The 18,028-nt window shown below is 44.4% G+C and overlaps 1 protein-coding gene and 1 long non-coding RNA gene across 6 annotated transcripts in view; one reads left to right on the top strand and one right to left on the bottom strand.

Annotated features, from left to right (window-relative positions):
• Positions 1 to 464: 464 nt before the first annotated feature.
• LOC131922565 (uncharacterized) lies at positions 465 to 3,439 on the bottom strand. The gene is made up of 2 exons (XR_009382319.1): positions 1,836 to 3,439; positions 465 to 1,174 (listed from the first exon to the last, which is right to left on the bottom strand). It is a non-coding gene; the product is annotated as an uncharacterized LOC131922565 (long non-coding RNA).
• A 9,562-nt stretch (positions 3,440 to 13,001) lies between these two features.
• The window catches only part of Mapk1 (mitogen-activated protein kinase 1), a 69,768-nt gene continuing 64,741 nt past the window's right edge, over positions 13,002 to 18,028 (top strand). For all 5 annotated transcript variants that reach the window (XR_009382220.1, XM_059276816.1, XM_059276817.1 and 2 more), the window contains exon 1: positions 13,002 to 13,317. Coding sequence is in view for 4 of the 5 variants with exons in the window: in XM_059276816.1 (XP_059132799.1) it covers positions 13,208 to 13,317 (110 nt within the window). In the remaining variant the exon portion in view is untranslated. The remainder of the gene's footprint in view (positions 13,318 to 18,028) is intronic.

Genomic DNA, 18,028 nt, shown 5'->3' on the forward strand with positions numbered 1-18,028 from the left:
ATGCCACATAACACTGATTTCTAATTTAGAAGCTTATATGTCAAGTGCCAATACTACATAATTCTTTAAAACATTTAGGACAGGGACCTGGAGAGATGGCCTAGCAGTTAAGAGCACTGGCCACTCTTCCAAAGGATCCACGACTGATTTCCATTTAACAACCATCTGTAACTCCAGTCCCAGGGGATCCAATGCCCTTTTCTGGCCTCCAAGGGTACCAAGCACGCATATAGTACATGGACATACATTCAGACAAAACACTCATACACATTAAAAAATAAAAATAAGAAAAAATATTTAGACCAGGAGACAACTTGGTATTAATGAAGACCAATAGGGTAGAAATCAAAATCCTAAGCAAGATTTTTGAGGATTACACATGATATAATGATATGGCACTCTGGGGCCTTTGGACCAAGGCATCCCACAACAGGTGAGAGACAGAGACACCATGCAAACAGCACTCAGTGGAGAGTTTTATTTGGTTGGGGGAAAAGAGGGGGAGAGGGAGAGAATGAGAAAGAGAGCATGGGGAGAGAGAGAAGCCCACACCTCATGGGAACAGGGAGAAAGAGAGGGGGAGGAGGAGTTTTCTTTTAAAGTAAGCTTCCCGTCAGGATGCGCAAGGCAGGTCCCCAGGGGTGGGCTAGAATGCCAACATTCCTCCATTTTGATTATTATAAAAAGGTGAGTTATGGCAGCAAGTGTGGGAATAAGGGCACTGAATTCTCGAGACTGCTTCCTGCTGATTTGGGGGTGAAGTGGGGTGGAGAGGTGGGAGTCGGGATCACACACAGCAGGAGGTATGACTGAAGAAGAATTTGGTTGTCATCATGGAGATCTCAGGCATGGGTATCTCAGGCATCTGTTCCTTGAGGGAGCTGAGAAGGCAGGTTGCTAGGAGAAAAAAATAGATTGTTGTCATTGTTAGGTAGGTGCCCGCTTGAGCCTGGAGAGGAGGTACCAGCAGTGAATTGAGGGATGATGTATTCTTTAGGAGGACATTAGCCATCACATCTGTTAAGCCATCATATCTGCTGTTTCTCTGGAGGTGGGGACGTATCCATCCCAGTTGGCATCCTCAGTTGGTGGTTGGCATCCTCAGAGCTGGTGCAGGGGCTAGTATATCTGGTTAGCCTTGGCCCAGGCAGAAGGGGTGGACCCATGCAGGAACCTGTAAGTGTATAAAACAACCAGAACAGATTTACATCTTGGTGTCATAAGGAAAGTCTATGGCTTTAGGTTAAAAGGTATGAACATATTTTAGGGCCTGGCTTCAGCCCAGTGAAACACATCTTTAAATCTATATATAACAAGAGGAAATTTACCGAATGGAAGTGGTTGAGTGAGTGAAGGAGGAGGGAGGCTTCCCTAAACATCATCAGACCTGAGAAGGATGTGTAAGTGAACAGAAGTGAGACAGCTTTCCTGTCTTCATATAAACAAACCAGGATACACTGAGAGCAGTCAATAGTAAAAAGTTACATTGAAATCTGTTCTGTGAGTTTATCTGATCCAATAACAAGGTAAATTGTGTCTAGACCTAGTAGTAGCCCTAGGAGAGGGGGACCTGTGAATTTTATACAGAGAACTGAGAAGGCAGCTGAAGCAAGGCCTGGTTGTCAGATGGAATCAGAGATCTGAAAAGGATAAATCATATCTGAGTGCAGACCAAGCAGCTTTCAAATCTATTAAAAATGACAGGGACCAGTCCATACCCAGGTCTCCACATCGTTGGAGGCAAAAGTATCAGAATAGCATCAATCTTCGGCAACCAGATCCATAAGGTGGGAGTTTTTCCTATAGCAGAGGGACATAGGGAAGACTGATCTTACATTGTCTATGCAAAAGAGGTGCAATCAATTCTCCAATGTCCTGCTGTTTGTCCACAGTCTGGCCCGGGTCTTTGGTGGCAGGTGTCACATTGGGCCATCTTGCCCAGAGGTCAGTGTTGCCATCATCCAGATGGAGACATCATGGTGCCTCGTAATCTTCTTTGGAGAACTTGGGTCACTGCTAGGATCTGGGAATCTCTGTCTGATATAATAAACTTTTGATCAACATTTTAAATGCCATATCCTGCAGATTTCTGAGCATTTGAGGACTGCCTGTCCATTAGGTATGAACAGCTGACTATCAACTAGTATTCCCTTAGTCTCCCATATCTTAGCAGCTTCTACAAGGCTAGGACTTACTGTCTCCTGAGAAAGTAAAGAAGAGTGACAGGAGAAAGATCCCAGGGCCGAATGGGAACAGGAGAAAAGGGGATTGTGAGTCAGGGTGTGGCCCAAATCTGAGAAAAGTTTCCCTCTGAGAAAAGGACCCTCTTGGTGGACCAGAAACTCCATTATACGATATATATCTTGTTGATCAAACATATGCCATCATTTATTTAAATTTTCTAGAAGTGTAAATCTCTAAGTTAGTTTTTGTTAATATGAACAGATAAATTTAGCAAGGACATGGAGACTTACATTCCTAGACCTGAATAGACCTTGAGTAAGGATACACTTGTTAAGCCATTGGCAGTGATATCTGCATCTATTATCATTTTTTAAGGCCCTGTAGTTCTGATCTTTGAGTACAGCCAGATTATAATCCTGAATGATTTATATAGAAATAATTATTTCTTAAGGTCATATAATACTTCTTTGTTTTGGCATAAAGAAGGTCAAGTGTCTTATTCTATTGTAGAATCATTTTAGTTAATAAATTTATCAATTGACAATATTGGGTCCAGTTTCCTGGTATTTATCAATGGGCATTAGGTAGCCAATTTGTCCCTTATTCCAGAGTTTTTTCTTTGACTTAGGCCTTTAGCCTGTTTGGCAGGGGGAGAAGGGGAGCAGGGACAATACTCTTCTATAGCTGCTTCAAGCTGAAACGGGGCTCTGGTGGTCAGAGCCCAGGAGGCTGAGAGACCAGTCAAAGGTAAGGAGGGAACCCAGGCAATGGCATATTTATCAGAAGCATGTGGTCATCTGACCTGACTGTAGAGACAAGGAACAGCTACGTTTGGTTGGACTGGTCCACACCATATCAGCCTTCCGCAAGTCTAGAGCTCGTGGTCCTTTGGAGCAGATTGCAGAAATTTATGCTTGGATGTGTCTGCCAGACAAGTGGAAACCTGCTGAAGCAGGTAGACTAGAGACAGAAGTTAAAATTCATGAAATTATTTGGAGCCTTTAGGCCCATGGCTTAGTAACTGGGAAAGGGAGGCCAGGAGAGAGAGAAACACAATTCTCAGGAATAGACAGGCAAGGAAAACTCCTTTATCTGGAGCAGGGGTGGGACATCTGAAAAACAGCAGTAGACTCGTACCCATAAGTTTATATTTGGAAGACAACCAAAGAAAATCCAAAATCCTGAGATTGTGACCCAAACTGCATCGGAACTCTATTAATGTTAAAATCTGAAATTTTTAAAACTTAATATATAGAGGGGGAAAGTAATCTGAAACATTTAAATCATTTAGTTATGTCAAGAGACCTAGTAGCTTTAGAAAAAGTAAGGCTTGACTTTTTTTTCTATAAAATGAACTGGCAAGTTGGCCATATTGCCAGAAAGTCCCAGAGGGGAGCAGCTAGGTCTCTGGGCCCTGCCCACATGAGTGCAAGCAGCTACAGAGGAAAGAATGCCAGGCTATGACTGAACCTCTGCCCCATACAGATGGCTCAAGTGCCAGGCACCCTGCCCATGCTTGAGACACTGACAAAAAGTGATTTTTTGCTGTCCTTATTAAAGATGGCAGTGAGGTCATATGGCCTCTCCCTCTTTGACCTTAGCCAAGATGGTGCTTGTCTGACCACATAATTGCCCTTGTCAAAGATGGCCATGGAGCCATATGACTTGTCTGTCTTTAACCTTAGCCAAGATGGCATCTGCCTGACCACATACATGATGGCCTTCTGGTACCTGATCACGTGTTCACATGGGTTTTGTTTTTTTTTCCAAGACAAATGGAACAGATAATGAACAGATAAACTGAAGCATTTAAAAGTCAATCAGAAACAAACTTATGTGGCCATCTCCCCAAGCCTTGGTAGCCTCAGCAGCAGCAGAGGGATGGCGGGCTGCTGGAGGCGGGAGGGGCTTGGCTCCGCATGGCTTGCCTCCAGTGATGGTGGCAGGAGGAGGGAGAAGAGTGGGACACAGGGAACAGACAGAGACAGAACAGTATGAGACAGTTTGAGAGCCAAAGCGTGAGGGTGAAGGGACCAGGCAGCTGCAGGAAAATGGTGGTGCCAGGGTCCATGGATGGAGCAGGGAGATGAGATACTGGCAACAGAGTTAACGAAGCAAGAGAGAAAAGAGGCTGGGGATGAAATTACAGAGGAGAGGGATGAGGGGCGGTTTTAAAGGTGCACATGCCATGGGAAAGGGACCTGGGGACAAGTGATGATGTAACTGCTGGAGAAGCATGAGGGAGCAGGAAATAAGGAAGGAGCTGGGATAGGCGAGGGTAGGTACATTTTCCACAGTGAGGTACAAGGTCCAACAGACTGACCTCCGTGTCCCAGAGGGTCAGCGAGGACCAATGATGGCTCAAAATAGCCAGTAGACCATCATCCAAAGGTTATGGAGTGAGTGGGTGCAAGCTGTCACCATATGCTATCACATAGGAACCGGGACCGGAGGGCTGAAAGCCTGAGATGTGTGGTGCCTGCTACCGGGTTTTGAACAGGGCCAAGAAGTGAGAGACCACGGTCAAGAAAATGGCCAGAGGGGAGGGAGGAATCTTACCGATAGGGTGAAGAGTCCCAAAGGTCCTCCAGTTGGAAGTTGGAGAAGCGATGATGTTAGACAGTACAGGGTCCCAGCATTTCTCAGACTGGGCATGTAGGAGAAAATGCCAAGGGAAACATCACCCAGCACCAATGTAATGATCCAGCAGGTGGAGAGCCTTTGGGCCAAGGTGCCCCATGGTGGGTGAGAGTCAGAGATGCCATGCAGACAGTGTTCAGTGAAGAGTTTTATTTGATGAGGGGAGAGAGGAGGAGAGGAAAAGAATGGAAAGAGAGAAGGGGGATAAAGAGGTGCACACCTTGTGAGAACAGAGAGAAAGAGAGTGGGGAGGAGGAAATTTCTCTTAAAGTAGGATTTATATCAAGACGTGCAAGGCTGTCCCCAAGGGGCAGGCTAGAATGCCAACACATGGTACAAAAAAAAAAAAAAAAAAAAAAAAAAGCAGTAACTATTGAGTATCATGTTCAAAGCTACATACTAACCCATTTAATCCTCAAAAAATATCTATGAGTTTAAGATATGTTTCCACTTCTGCCATTCTGGAGCATAGAAAATTTGCTCAGAACTAGAACTCTGCTTTGGTTTGGTTAATTAATAATTTTACGTGTATGGGTGTTTTGTCCACGTCCCACGTGTGTAGTGCCTACAGAGGCCAGAAGGGGGTGACAGAGCCCCTTGAACTGGAGTTATGACTGCGAGCTGCCAGGTGGATGCTGGGAATTGAACCTAGGTTCTCTGAGGAACAGCAAGTGCTCTTAACCACTGAGCCATCTCTCCAGCTCCTAACTGAAGTGTTTGTATGTCAGTGTTCACACTTCACTCTTATTGCCCCTCCAGAGCTTTTAAGTCATTTATGTGGTGTCATATCTTATTAATCTGTTTCACTGTCACAGTTTTTGGGTTTTGCCTGGCTCCTCACAACCCTGATATGTGCTCTAAGGTCCAGTCAAACTCCTGATTATATGGAAAGTGTGGGAGAGTACTAGGACGCAGGATTCGATCCTCAGCAACAAAAAGAAAAAGGAAGTTGGGAGTCAGGGGATGAATATGATTAAATTTGTTATAGAAAGACCAATCCCAATAGAAGAAGAAACAGTCTCAGTAAGATGATACAACAGGCCGTAGCCAACAAGTGGTTACACACAAAGTTTGCTTCTCAAACTTCAGATGGAAACTAATAACCTGGGTTCTTGTTAAAATGCAGATCTGGATTCTGGAAGTTTGATGTGGGGCCTGAGATGCTACAATTATAACAAATTCTCAGAAAAGCTGATGCTTCCGGGTCTGGAGACCGTAGTTTTGAGTAGCAAAAATACAGTGAAGAGATATTAGGATGGGGGAGAGGGCTTGGTAAGTAGGGTGCTTGCTACAAAAGCATGACAAACTGGGTTCAGATCCCCAGCACCCCCACAGAAGCCTGGCCCAGCAGTATGAGTTGAAAGGCTAGCCAGTCTGGCTGAAATGAGAACTCTAGTTTCAGTGAACAATGCTGTCTCAAAAACTAAAGTGGAGAGTGACGAAGGAAAACACCTGAGGTCAACCTCTGGCCTCCACATGGACATGTACAGGTAAGTGCACTCATGCACACACACGTGCACATACATGAATGCACCTTACACATATAAAGTAACTAAAAGAAATCTTAAATATATTCATATATATTGAACTTTATGGAAATTTGTGACTGGGTAGGGGGTGCTACATTCAGGAGTGGGGTAAAATACATATTGGATAAATATTCTACCACAAAGCTTACACCAACAGCCTACGAGGCATTACAATTATAGCTGTGTTTGCAGTTTGTATCTGTGTAAAGGTAACACTATCCACTAGATACAAGATCAGGAACAGGGTTGGGTGGAGTAGATAACAATAACAGATAACCTTTATTGGGGACATAGTATACTTTGTACTGGGCTCTGTGGTGATATATTGTGTAGCCTAATAAAATTTGCCTAAGGATCAGAAAACAGAACAAGCCACTAAATTAAACATAGATGCTAGACAGTGGTGGCACAAACTTTTAATCCTAGCACTCAGGAGGCAAAGATCTCTGTGAACTCTGGATCTCTGTGAGTTCAAAGCTATCCTGGACTACATGAGATTGACTCAGTCTAGGAAAGAAACAGAACCAGGCAGTGGTAGCACACACCTTTAATCCCAGTAGTTGGGAATCACACCCCTTTAATCCCAGCACTAAGAAGGAAGTGATATGGCTGAGTGTAGAAAGGTATATAAGGCATGAGGAGACAGGAACTAAAGCTTTTTCAGGCTGAAGAGTTCTAGAGGTAAGACGTGGCAGTGGCTTGTTCCCTTTGTCTCTGATCTTTCAGCATTTACCCCAATAGGCTCTGTTTTATTATTATTATTATTATTATTATTATTATTATTATTATTAAAAGACCAATTAGATTTTGTGCTACAGGGCTCTTTGTGTGTTATCTTATTTACTCTATATAATATATATATGAGGTGGGTATTATTGCAATCCCCCCTAAGTCTGGGGAAATTGAAGCTAAGGTTTTAGCAATTAACTGTTGGTAGTTTGGATATGTAGAGTTCATGTAAATGTGGGCGGTCATGTGGCACTGTCCAGTGTGCAGTAGATATGCTGACCTGGAGCTCAAGAAGAGTTATTCTTGGGCCAGTGAGATGGTTCAAAAAAAACTAAGGTACTTGCCACAAAACCTGATGACCGAAGTTTAGTTCCCAGAACCCACGTGGTAGAAGAGAAATAGCTCCTACAAGTTGTCACTGACTGTAGATGAATTTCTAAACAGTCTTATCAAATAAGAAACACAAAGCCAAACACAGAGGTAATAGGCAAAGAGATCAGAGAACTAGCGAAGAGCCACAACTACCTCATCTTACCACCTCAAAGCCCCTCACAGCCGTCGCTTCCCCAGAGAGAGTTTCTTCCCATCTAACTTGTGTTTTTATTGCCTTTCTGTTCTGCCTTCTCATTGGCTCTAAGCCCAGACACATGACTTCCTCGTCACTGCCTGTCTATACAGAACTCCAGGTCTCTATGGTTGGTACTGGGATTAAAGGCTCTGTCACCTTGCTTAGCTGTGTCCTTGACCACACAGAGACTCTGCCTGCCAAGTGATCGGATTAAGGGCATGGGCTACCACCGCCTGACTCCTGTTTATGGCTATGTGACCTCGCTATGTGACCTCTGATCTCCAGGCAAACTTTATTAACATACAAATAAAATCACACCGGGCGGTGGTGGCTCACGCCTTTAATCCCAGCACTCGGGAGGCAGAGCCAGGCGGATCTCTGTGAGTTCGAGGCCAGCCTGGTCTACAGAGTGAGATCCAGGAAAAGACGCAAAGCTACACAGAGAGACCTTGTCTCGAAAAACCAAAAAAAAAAAATAAATAAAAAAATAAAATAAAATCACATTTCAGCACAATTAAAATATCACAACTGACTTCCACAGACATGCTGTTTGAGATATGCCCTGTCCACCCACCTCCAGCAAATAATTGCAAAAACAAAATTAAGAGAGTTATTTAGAGCAGCAAAGATCTAGGAGGAATTAAGACTTTGGAGTGAATGAAATGATCCAAGAAGAATCACAATGAAACCCTTCCAGCAGCTGCCAGTCTTATTTAATTTTCCTTTAGTATCTAATTACTACAAAAAATATTATAGAGAAGAAATCTGAAGGTCAATATTTAGGTATTTGTTTTTTTTTTTAAACAGGGTCTCCTGTAGCTCAGACTGGCCAAGAATGACCTTAAACTTGTGATCCTTTGCCTCCACATGCAGGATTATAGATATCTACTATTTGGGTGGGAGCTCCACCTCAACCCCTGGCACCCTGGCACCCCTATACTCAAAGAGTCTGGAATGTTTGGAAGGAGTCTGGTGGAAGATCCACCTCAACTCCCCTCCCCATCTCTTTCCCTAAACCCGCCCCTTCAAAGCCTGCCAAACACAGCTCCTCCCCCAAACCCGCCCCTTCAAAGCCTGCCAAACACAGCTCCTCCTCCAGAGAGGCTCAAGACCACTCCCACAGGGTATATAAGCTGCAGCCCCCACCCCACCCCGCCCCACTCCACCCCACCCCACCCCACCCCACCCCACCCCCGAAAACAGACAAGTGGTTCTTCTGATCTTGAGTCCCCATCTCCTCTCTGTGGGCCAGGGAATCGACCAGAAGCACTTTACCCATTAAACCTGGGCTTACCAATTACCAATTCGGTCTGCTTCAGTTTGCTGCATTAGCAGAGAGGCCTTCAGGAAGCCTAAAACCTATCATCTAGCACCATTCTGGAGCTAGTTTTTAGCTTTTCAACTAAGTAACTTTATCCACTGATAGGATCTTATTAGTTTGTTCTTTATTCCTAAAATGTATCAACTTTTGGCTGCTGGAGAGATGGCTCAGCAGTTAAGAGCACTGGCTGCTCTTGCAGAGGACCCAGGGTCAGTTCTCAGCACCCACATGGCCCCTCACAACCATTTGTAACTCCAGGACCCAACACCGTCTTCTGACCTCTACCCGAACCAGACAAAACATTTATACACATAGAATAAAGATAACTAATTCATTTTTAAAGGTGTGCATTTATCCAGATTTCATCTTAAAGCCGGCTTGGGGCCTGCCTGTGAGAGATTCATGTTCATGTTAATGGAAGTTGGATGACCTACCTTAACTATGGAGAGTACATTCTCTGGGCTGAAGGCCTAGGCTTATTTTAAAAAGGGAGAGGGGAGCTGAGTATTAGCATCATTCTTTGCTTCCTGTTTCTGCAACGTGAACAGCTGCCTCGAGCTCCTGCCACCAGGACTTTCAGGCCATGATGGACTGTTTTCTCAAGCCGGGAGTCGAAATAGACCCTTCCTCCCTTATTGTTAGAGCACTTTAACACAGCAATAGAATATGTAGCTCAGACAAGCTGGCTCCTGCTTATTAATTTTTTGGAACGTAGCAAACTCACTGAATTTTCTACTTTTATTTACTGAGGAAAGCTTTCCTCCATTTTAACTATTGCTTCTAATTGATTCCCTCAGTTTTATTCTTGGGATCTGTATAGTTTGAATTCCTACAATTATCTCAGTTATTTTTTTTTCTCTCTCTCTCTTTTAAAGACAAGGTCTAACTATGTAGCCCTAGCTGGGCAAATGCTGTGATTAAGAGCAGGCAACACTATCCTAGATCATTTTCTTTCTTAAGGAATTCTATGACTGTAAACTTTTCTCATGTCCACCTTCTATACTGCTGGCTTGCTTTTCTGTGTCATCGGGTCTGTTTTACTGTTTCAACTGCTACTTTTATGTTGGTTAAGTGGTTTTAATTTCATGATCATTTATCCTGATCTTTAAAAAAATACATCCTAATAGAACCATGGTATTGTCTTCTAAAAAGGATTCTGCTGAGTGACTTAACACATTTTGAAGGACTAATTTTAACTTCTAGTGTCTTGTTTCTGTTTCTCCTGCAGACTTTTGTTCCTTTAGTGTTGTGAAATGAATCTCAGACCTGTCATAGGCTAAGCACGCGCTCTAACATTGAGGGACTCCCTTTATTTTTAAAGGTTTACTTTTTTATCTTTGAGATTGCCTCATGGATCTTTTATTGATTTCTAAAAGACCAGAGTTGATGTCTCTAAGTTAGATCTTACTGTTGCCCACAGAGGAGTCTGCTTCCAAGTGAAAGGACCAAGCAGACGCCATAACAGACTGCTCAGTCTTCTCTCAGAAATCAGGCCTCAGTTTTAGTTTCCTGAGACTGAGCAAGCAGTTTCTGAGGAAGAGCCATGAACAAAGGACAATCAGTCTCCAACACCCCCTACAGCAAGGACAAGGAGGACTGGTATGTGTAGTACCAGGCCTGAGCCAGCCCCACAGTCAGCTCATATTAGGCCAGCCAGCCTCCACAGTCAATAAGCTCAAGGTAATAACCAAATAAAAGCTTGGAGCTTGTCCAGGCCTGCCCCCAAATGGAAAAGCTATAGCCTTAACCAGCCCGTGTTGGTTTTAAAAAAGTGGCACTGGTTACCATGTGAGAAAGGTCACGAGGCACGACAAAACCCAGTATCAGAGCTTTATTAGGAAGAAGTGGGGGGACAGAAGAGAGTGTGGCCAGGCCTGTGGAAGGGACATGTGAGGAGGAGGGAGAGATTGGGGGTGCAGAAAGAGAGAGGGGAGGAGTCTGCGTCCGGCTTTTAAGGATTCCCCTGCACATGCACCTGTGGGCTCATACGCCACACATGTGCAAATTGTGTGACCACGATGCGTGCATTTGCACAATCACGCAGTGCACTGACGACCATAAGACCTAAGACCCCTTGCTTAGCTACTGAACTGCGCATGTGCAGTCATAGCTGGAGTGGCAGAATCCTAATACCCTGACTCGCCCTAGCCAATTAGAATGTACTAATTGTTGGAATTCCTGGCCACTCCCCCAGCTACGACTGCACATGCACAGTTCAGTAGCCAAGTAAGGGGCCTTATGTCCTAAGTAATCCATGTGCTGTATGATCATGCAATCTATGCATGGTGTAGCTCCGTAAGCCCATATGTGCATGTGCAGGGGAATCCATAAGAAGCAGGACACAGACTCCCCTTCTTTTTTCTTCTCCCCTCCTCTCTGTGCACATGTCTTTCACAGGCCTGCTCACGCTCTCTTCTGTCCCTCTCTTCTCCTAATAAACTCTGATAGTGGGTTTTGTTGTGCCTCGTGGCCTTTCTTGCACGGTAACAGTGCCACTTAATGAATAACATTAAGTTCTGCCACATTAAAACCAACACTAATATGACTGCTATTTGCTTAAGCCACTCATATCTGAGATGACCTAACTGTCCTAGGAACTCCCCTTAGCTGTGATTAAAAGGAGCCCACATGTCACTCTTGGGGTTGTCCCATTTTGCTTTTATGTAGTTTGACCCCAGCATGCTGGAAGCTTTCTCGAGATAATAAACACAGTTGCTGATTGCCTATGTGGATGACGGTCTTTTGTGGGACTTCTCCAGTACCCTAACACCAGGGACAACAAACTGAGACACAAACTGTGTCACTCACTATCTTCCCATTGCTTGGCACCCGCCTACTTTGAGATTCCAATTTTATTCTTCAGTTTATTAGTGTTGTGACTGGTCTGACCCACAATATCAAGTTTTTTCTAAATCTTGTTCAGATGTTTCAGCAATTCTAACTGTGCTGTATTTCAGTATGCCCATCTGAGTTTCTGCTCATCTGTACCAAGCTGGCGTTGTGTGACAAAACGCTTCCTGGGGAGATACAACGCACACCTATTCACTAAAGAGAGGGAGCTCAGGACAGACCCAAGTATGAATACCACCAAATTTGGAGAGTGTCCTCCCAGCTGTTTTAAGTTGGTCTAAACCTCTTCCAGGCTGGGATCTGGTTTCTGCTTCTGCAGACAGCTCCCTGATTTCATCTGAGGGGGACTCAGCTTTTATTTCTCTTACTCTGGAGAAGAATAATCTGGTGAATCTGGTCAGTTTCAAGGACTTCCCAAAGTTCCCTCGAGTTGTTTACTTTCCTGTTCAAGGAACTCCTCCTCAGGATAGAATGTTTCAATCTCAGGAAACTGTTACACAACACCTGGGTCTCAGTCCCTGAATTCCCAGTCTTTCTCCAGTGTCCTCAGCACAACTCTCTACACCTTCCCTCCACTCTTTACTTCTTCATAGCACTGAAGTATCGTATTTTGTCTATCTCTTCTCTCTAGAAGGGTGGCTGGCTCCAACACTTTAAGTATCCAGCAAATCTTGAACAAACCTCTAATTAGGGGATTCAGTGCCTTGTGTTTTGGTTTCTACTTATGTCTCACATTTTTAGGTGTGAAAACATCTTTCTGGGTCTGGGTCATGCTTTTTGGTTTCTGTCTCAGTTTGGCAGTCTAAGATCTGAGAGTGGGTCACGGATTCCTAGAGGCCTGTCTCAGGGGTCCAGTGGCTGGTATATGGTGAATCCTCCGGTCTCACGCCAAGTTCCTGGTCCCACACGAGTTCGTTCTAGACTCCAGACCAGCTCAAGGGTCGGATACTCTGTGGGGTCGGTACGCCTAGGTTTCAACCCGGCCTTCAAGAGCCACCTAGCGCCGGGTCCTCCCAACGCACCAGACGGCCCTCCCCCGCAGCCGCAGTGCTCCTGCCTGAGCTCGCTGCTTCCGCCGGCTCTCGAGACTCCGCCCCAGAGCCGCGAGGAGCCAATCAGCGCGCACGCCCTTGGCTCCGCCCCAGCGCCCCTCGACGCCAGCCCCTCCCTCCTCCCGCTCGCTGCCCGCCCGTCAGGCAAGAAGGCAGGCAGTGGTTCGACTGGCGGTCAGTTCTCTCCTCTGTGTTGTCCTCCTTCCTCGTTCCCGGTCGCCGGCGGCGGCGGCTGCACGGGTAGCGGCGCGGTCCCTGCGGGAGGCGCTGCACAAGCCGAGCGTCGGCCGCGAAGCGTCAAGCCCAACGCGGCGGCGGCGGCTAGGCAGCCAACATGGCGGCGGCGGCGGCGGGCCCGGAGATGGTCCGCGGGCAGGTGTTCGACGTGGGGCCGCGCTACACCAACCTCTCGTACATCGGAGAGGGCGCCTACGGCATGGTTTGGTGAGTGTCTGCGCTGGCTTGCAAGCCCGGCCTCACCCGGTCACCCCATGCCTCTGCCGTGGCTGCTCTGGACGCACCCGCGCGCGGCCCTTCCCGCGCCTTGGCCTCGCGTTCTGCGGCGACCTGGACCCCTGACTTCTCTTTGGCCCACACCCACGGAGCCCGTCGAGGCTTAGGTGTTGCTGGGGTGCTTCCTGGGCTGACCCTCGTTGGCCGTTGGAAGGGCAGCCCACACTGAGACCGGGACCGGAGGACTCGATCTTAAGCTCGTACTTTCGAGTCTTCTCCCTCGGGACGGGAACGGAAGTGCACCGTGTCCCCTAATTTATAGCATTATAGCCGCCTTCTTTTGACATTAGATTATAAAACCAGGAATTCCATCACATACTTGTCCGTGGTGGTGGTGGAGGCGGCCGTGGTTTTGCAAGCCCGAATCCTCAGCTTGTGTGCTGAACACCACAGTATTTTTCTTCCCTTCTGTATACGTGAACAGCTTTCACAAAATACCTTCAATGGAGCTAATGATGCGTTTCTACTCAGCTTTCTAAAAGCATTAATGACAACAGCGTTGGTTGTGCGGATATTTAAATCTTGAAGTTTCAAAATGGATTTAAATATCGTATCGGTTGCGTTTCAGGAAGGATAAGCCTACATCACTCTTAGAGTTATTAAGCTGTATTTGGAATTGGGCCTAATTTGACTTTAAATTTCTCCTTCGTTACCATCAAGAGCGCTTTCTTAACACTAAATGTATCCAGACGTTTTAGCCCAATTTACTGCGGCCATTTCTCCTTCACCTTTTAGTGTTCAGTATATATACAGCCCTAATAGTTCTTGTATGGTCACTTGCAGGATTTCTCACCTGATTGTGGAACGATGGGTGTATTGTTTTTATTAGAACAAGCTATTTGTGTTTTGTACGTTGAAAACTTGGAGGGTTGGGGATTTAGCTCAGTTCGGTCCTCAGCTCGGCAGGGGGGGGGGACTTGGGGAAGTAAATTTTCTTATCCCAGAATTTTGTGTCTTTTGTGCCAAATAAAGTAAACAAATTTATTGAAGATCTCTGAGATAGATACTCTGCATAGTTTAATTTTACCTGGCTAGCCATCTTGAGGGAAAAAAGAGCCTCTTTCAGATAAGGTATTGAAAGAAAGTCCGTTTCCAAGGGCGCAAAACTAGAATCAGGCTTTGATTATAGCAGGTCCTGTTTCAAATGCTGCAGCTTTTCAGTCATTACACACGCCTTTCCTTGATGTTATTCATCATCTCGGTACTTTGGCATATTTTCCTGGTGAGCAAGTCTATTTCAGAAATGCATTCAAATTCGAATGGTCATAATTTTAGAAATGCCAGGAAAGATGTATTTTTCACCAAGTGTCTTAACTAGAGAGAATAATCAACGTTCTTTTAAAAAGACTCATGAATGGTTACGTTTTCTTCATGAACAAAATATTTCATAGTGTACAACTGTGAAGATAAAAGTGAACTGGTCTTGGGAGTTAAAAGAGAAATTAAATTAGGTCACAATTAAAGACCTTATAAAGGAATGGAGAACAAATACTTCCCACATCACATCTGTCTTGCACATATTACTGCTCTTGCACCTGCTGGTAAACATGCCAGTAACTCTTATTATAGATACTCAAAGATTGCCTGTTATAGTCTCAGTTACTTTAAAAATTAGCTGATTTTAAATAGGGACAAGAAATTTATGTCAATTGGACTCCTCCCCCACCTCTGTCTGATAAGATGGATTTTTTTTAGATCCTGGTGCTGTTGCTGCTGTGGAGTTGCTTGACCTTTGAAGTTTCCAGCTGCTGTGCAAAGTTCTCTTTAAAATTCAAATTTTAAGGGCTGGAGGATGACTCAGCAGTTACGAGCACTTGCTGCTCTGGGTTTGATTCCCAGCACCTACATGACAGCTTACAACTGTCTGTAACTCGAGTTTCAGAGGATCAGATGTTCCCTTAGACATGAATTTGAGCAAAACACCTATATGCATGAAATAAATTTAAAAATACAAATTTTAATTTTAAGAAAAATTCAGATGTAATTGGAATTTGAATCCTGGGTCCATCCTTTTATCTCCAGGTTGATAACATATCTTAGTATTTATAGAATATTCTTAATTATAGAGAGTATCTTGGCTTAAATGTCTGCTTGAATAATTGTCTTCTTTAAAAAGCTGGAGAGATGGCTTAGTGGTTAAGAGAACCTTCAGATCCCAGCATCTGCACACATGTGCATAGAAAACTCAATGGGTGCCAGGCAGTGGTGGTGCATGCCTTTAATCCTAGCACTTCGGAGGCAGAGCCAGGCGCCTCTCTGTGAGTTTGAGGCCAGCCTGCTCTACAGAGCGAGATCCAGGACAGACAGCAAAACTACACAGAGAAACCCTGTCTTGAAAAAAAACAAAAAACAAAAAAACAAAAAGGAAACTCAGTAGGTAACATACGTACATACATACGTACATACATAGTAAAAAATAATTTTTAAAGTCATTAAAAATAAGGGATTTTCAGCTATTCTTTAGCAGGATTTTCCCTAAAGCCGTTCATTGGAAATTGTGACTATTTTGTTTAGGTTCCCCTTCCTAATTATCATGTAGAAGACAAAAAGATAAAGTGTGGTGGGTGCTCAGCACTTGAGAGTTCCTACTAGAATTCAGTTCCTAACCGCCAGTAACTCCAGCTCCAAGTAATTCGATGCCTCTGACCTCTTGTTGGGTACCTGTGTGCATGCACATATATGCATGCATATGAATACACATAATTAAAAATGATTTTTAAAATAAAATAAGACTGGATTTTGAGTTGGGCGTTTAAGAGTGGGTGTGATTTTGATTGTCAGATAATAGGGACAAGTAACAGCCTGAGCTGTTGAATCTAATCTTAGAAAAGTACTTCGGTGGAAACTGTAGAGGACTCCATAATGGCAAAAGTAAGTGATTTTATTTGTTGAATGGGAAAGAAAGCACTGATGTCTTTGAGAGTCAGTCATGATCAAATTTAAATTTTGGTGATGATACAGAAATCAGGCCATTGTGGTCATCTCAAGGTGTAGCATTCAGTGTCAGTGGAGGTGAGGAATCTTAAGCAGACAGAATCAGTCAGAGGAGCTCTTGCGGAAGTGATAAGAGACTTAACAAAGGGAAGGGCAGAAGCAAAGCAGTGGTAGTTGAAAGATAAGAATCGAAGAAAGATGAGTTTGAAGATTGCTGAGCTAATGTGAGACAAGGTTTGTATTGTGGCCCTAATCCAAGAGGGCGTACGGTAGGCACAGTGGCTTTACCAGGGAGAATAGTGATTTCTATGTTGGCTTATTGAGTCTGTAGACCACTAATGGCTATACAGAAAGCATCTTGAAGTTTGTAACAAGGGAGCAGGAACTAATGATGCGATTTGTATACAAAGGCTGGAGAGATGGCTCAGCATTAAGAGCATTTGTTATTCTTAAAGAGGGCTTGGGTTCAGTTCCCAGAACCCACATGGTAGCCCTTAACTCCAGTTCTAAGGGATCTGACCTCTTCTGGCTACACAGATATCAGGCATGTACATGATGCACAAACATTAGAAGCAGACAAAACACACAGAAAACATAAATCTTTAAAAAAAGAGAACTTTAGCTGGGCGGTGGTGGTGCACGCCTTTAATCCCAGCACTCAGGAGGCAGAGCCAGGCGGATCTCTGAGTTCGAGGCCAGCCTAGGCTACCAAGTGAGTTCCAGGAAAGGTGCAAAGCTACACTGAGAAACCCTGTCTCGAAAAACCAAAAAAATAAAAAGAGAACTTTGTATACAGTAATAGTTAAAATCTTGAGTGGAGGAGCACAGATTACTATTTGAGGCATTGGTTTCTTAACATTGTCAGCATGCATGTTCAGCATCTTTTTTAGTATAATATTCAGTAGATTCTCAGAGGGGTTCATGGTCCCCAGTATGAGTAAGAACCACTAAGGTAGAGCAGGAAGAATAAAAGTGTCACTGCAAAGAAGAGAAACCTGAGAACTGGTGAACTTGGGTAGAAGAATGGCAGAGTCGAGAAGGAAGAAATGGAAGCTGGGTACTTGGTTGTCTACCAAAATGACTAAGTTCAATTAAAAAAAAATTATTTCAATTTATATGGCTATGTGTGCGTATGTCTCCTTGGAGACCGAAAGAGGAAGTAAAGAGGCTCTGAGCCACTTGATGTGGGTACCAGAAACTGAACTGGGGTTCTTTGTAGGGAGCCAGCACCCTAAGCCCTGAGCTCTCTCTCCAGCCCTGGGTAAGTTTTAATTTTGAAATATTGTTTCTGTATGTGACAGAGGGGTTGGGGGGATTCTTCATTTAAGGTCAGGCTGTTGGAAGTGATGAGAAAACACCTGAGAACTGAGACAGGGAGATATCTGCCTTGAGGTGTCAATCAAAGGCAAGCGGACAGGAACTGTGGTGAAAGGGACCAGGAAACCAAAGACTGATGCTATCACAGGAACCCAAGGACATGGTGGTCACTAAAGGGTTACTGCGGGGAGCAAAAAAAGAATGCAGCTGAAGATAAGTTACCATATTTTCCACTCTAAAATCAAAAGGTGGTTCCTATCGAAATCCTATTGTGTTCCTTTTCCTGATAATACAGTATTTTGTTCTTTCAAGATTTGGTGATTACTCACTTACATGTCACTTACTCTGCACTTTGTTTTGGGGTGTGTATGTTTTAAGAAGTATGTATCAA

Source organism: Peromyscus eremicus, chromosome 12 (genome assembly GCF_949786415.1).
Source record: "Peromyscus eremicus chromosome 12, PerEre_H2_v1, whole genome shotgun sequence".
Taxonomy (NCBI): domain Eukaryota; kingdom Metazoa; phylum Chordata; class Mammalia; order Rodentia; family Cricetidae; genus Peromyscus; species Peromyscus eremicus.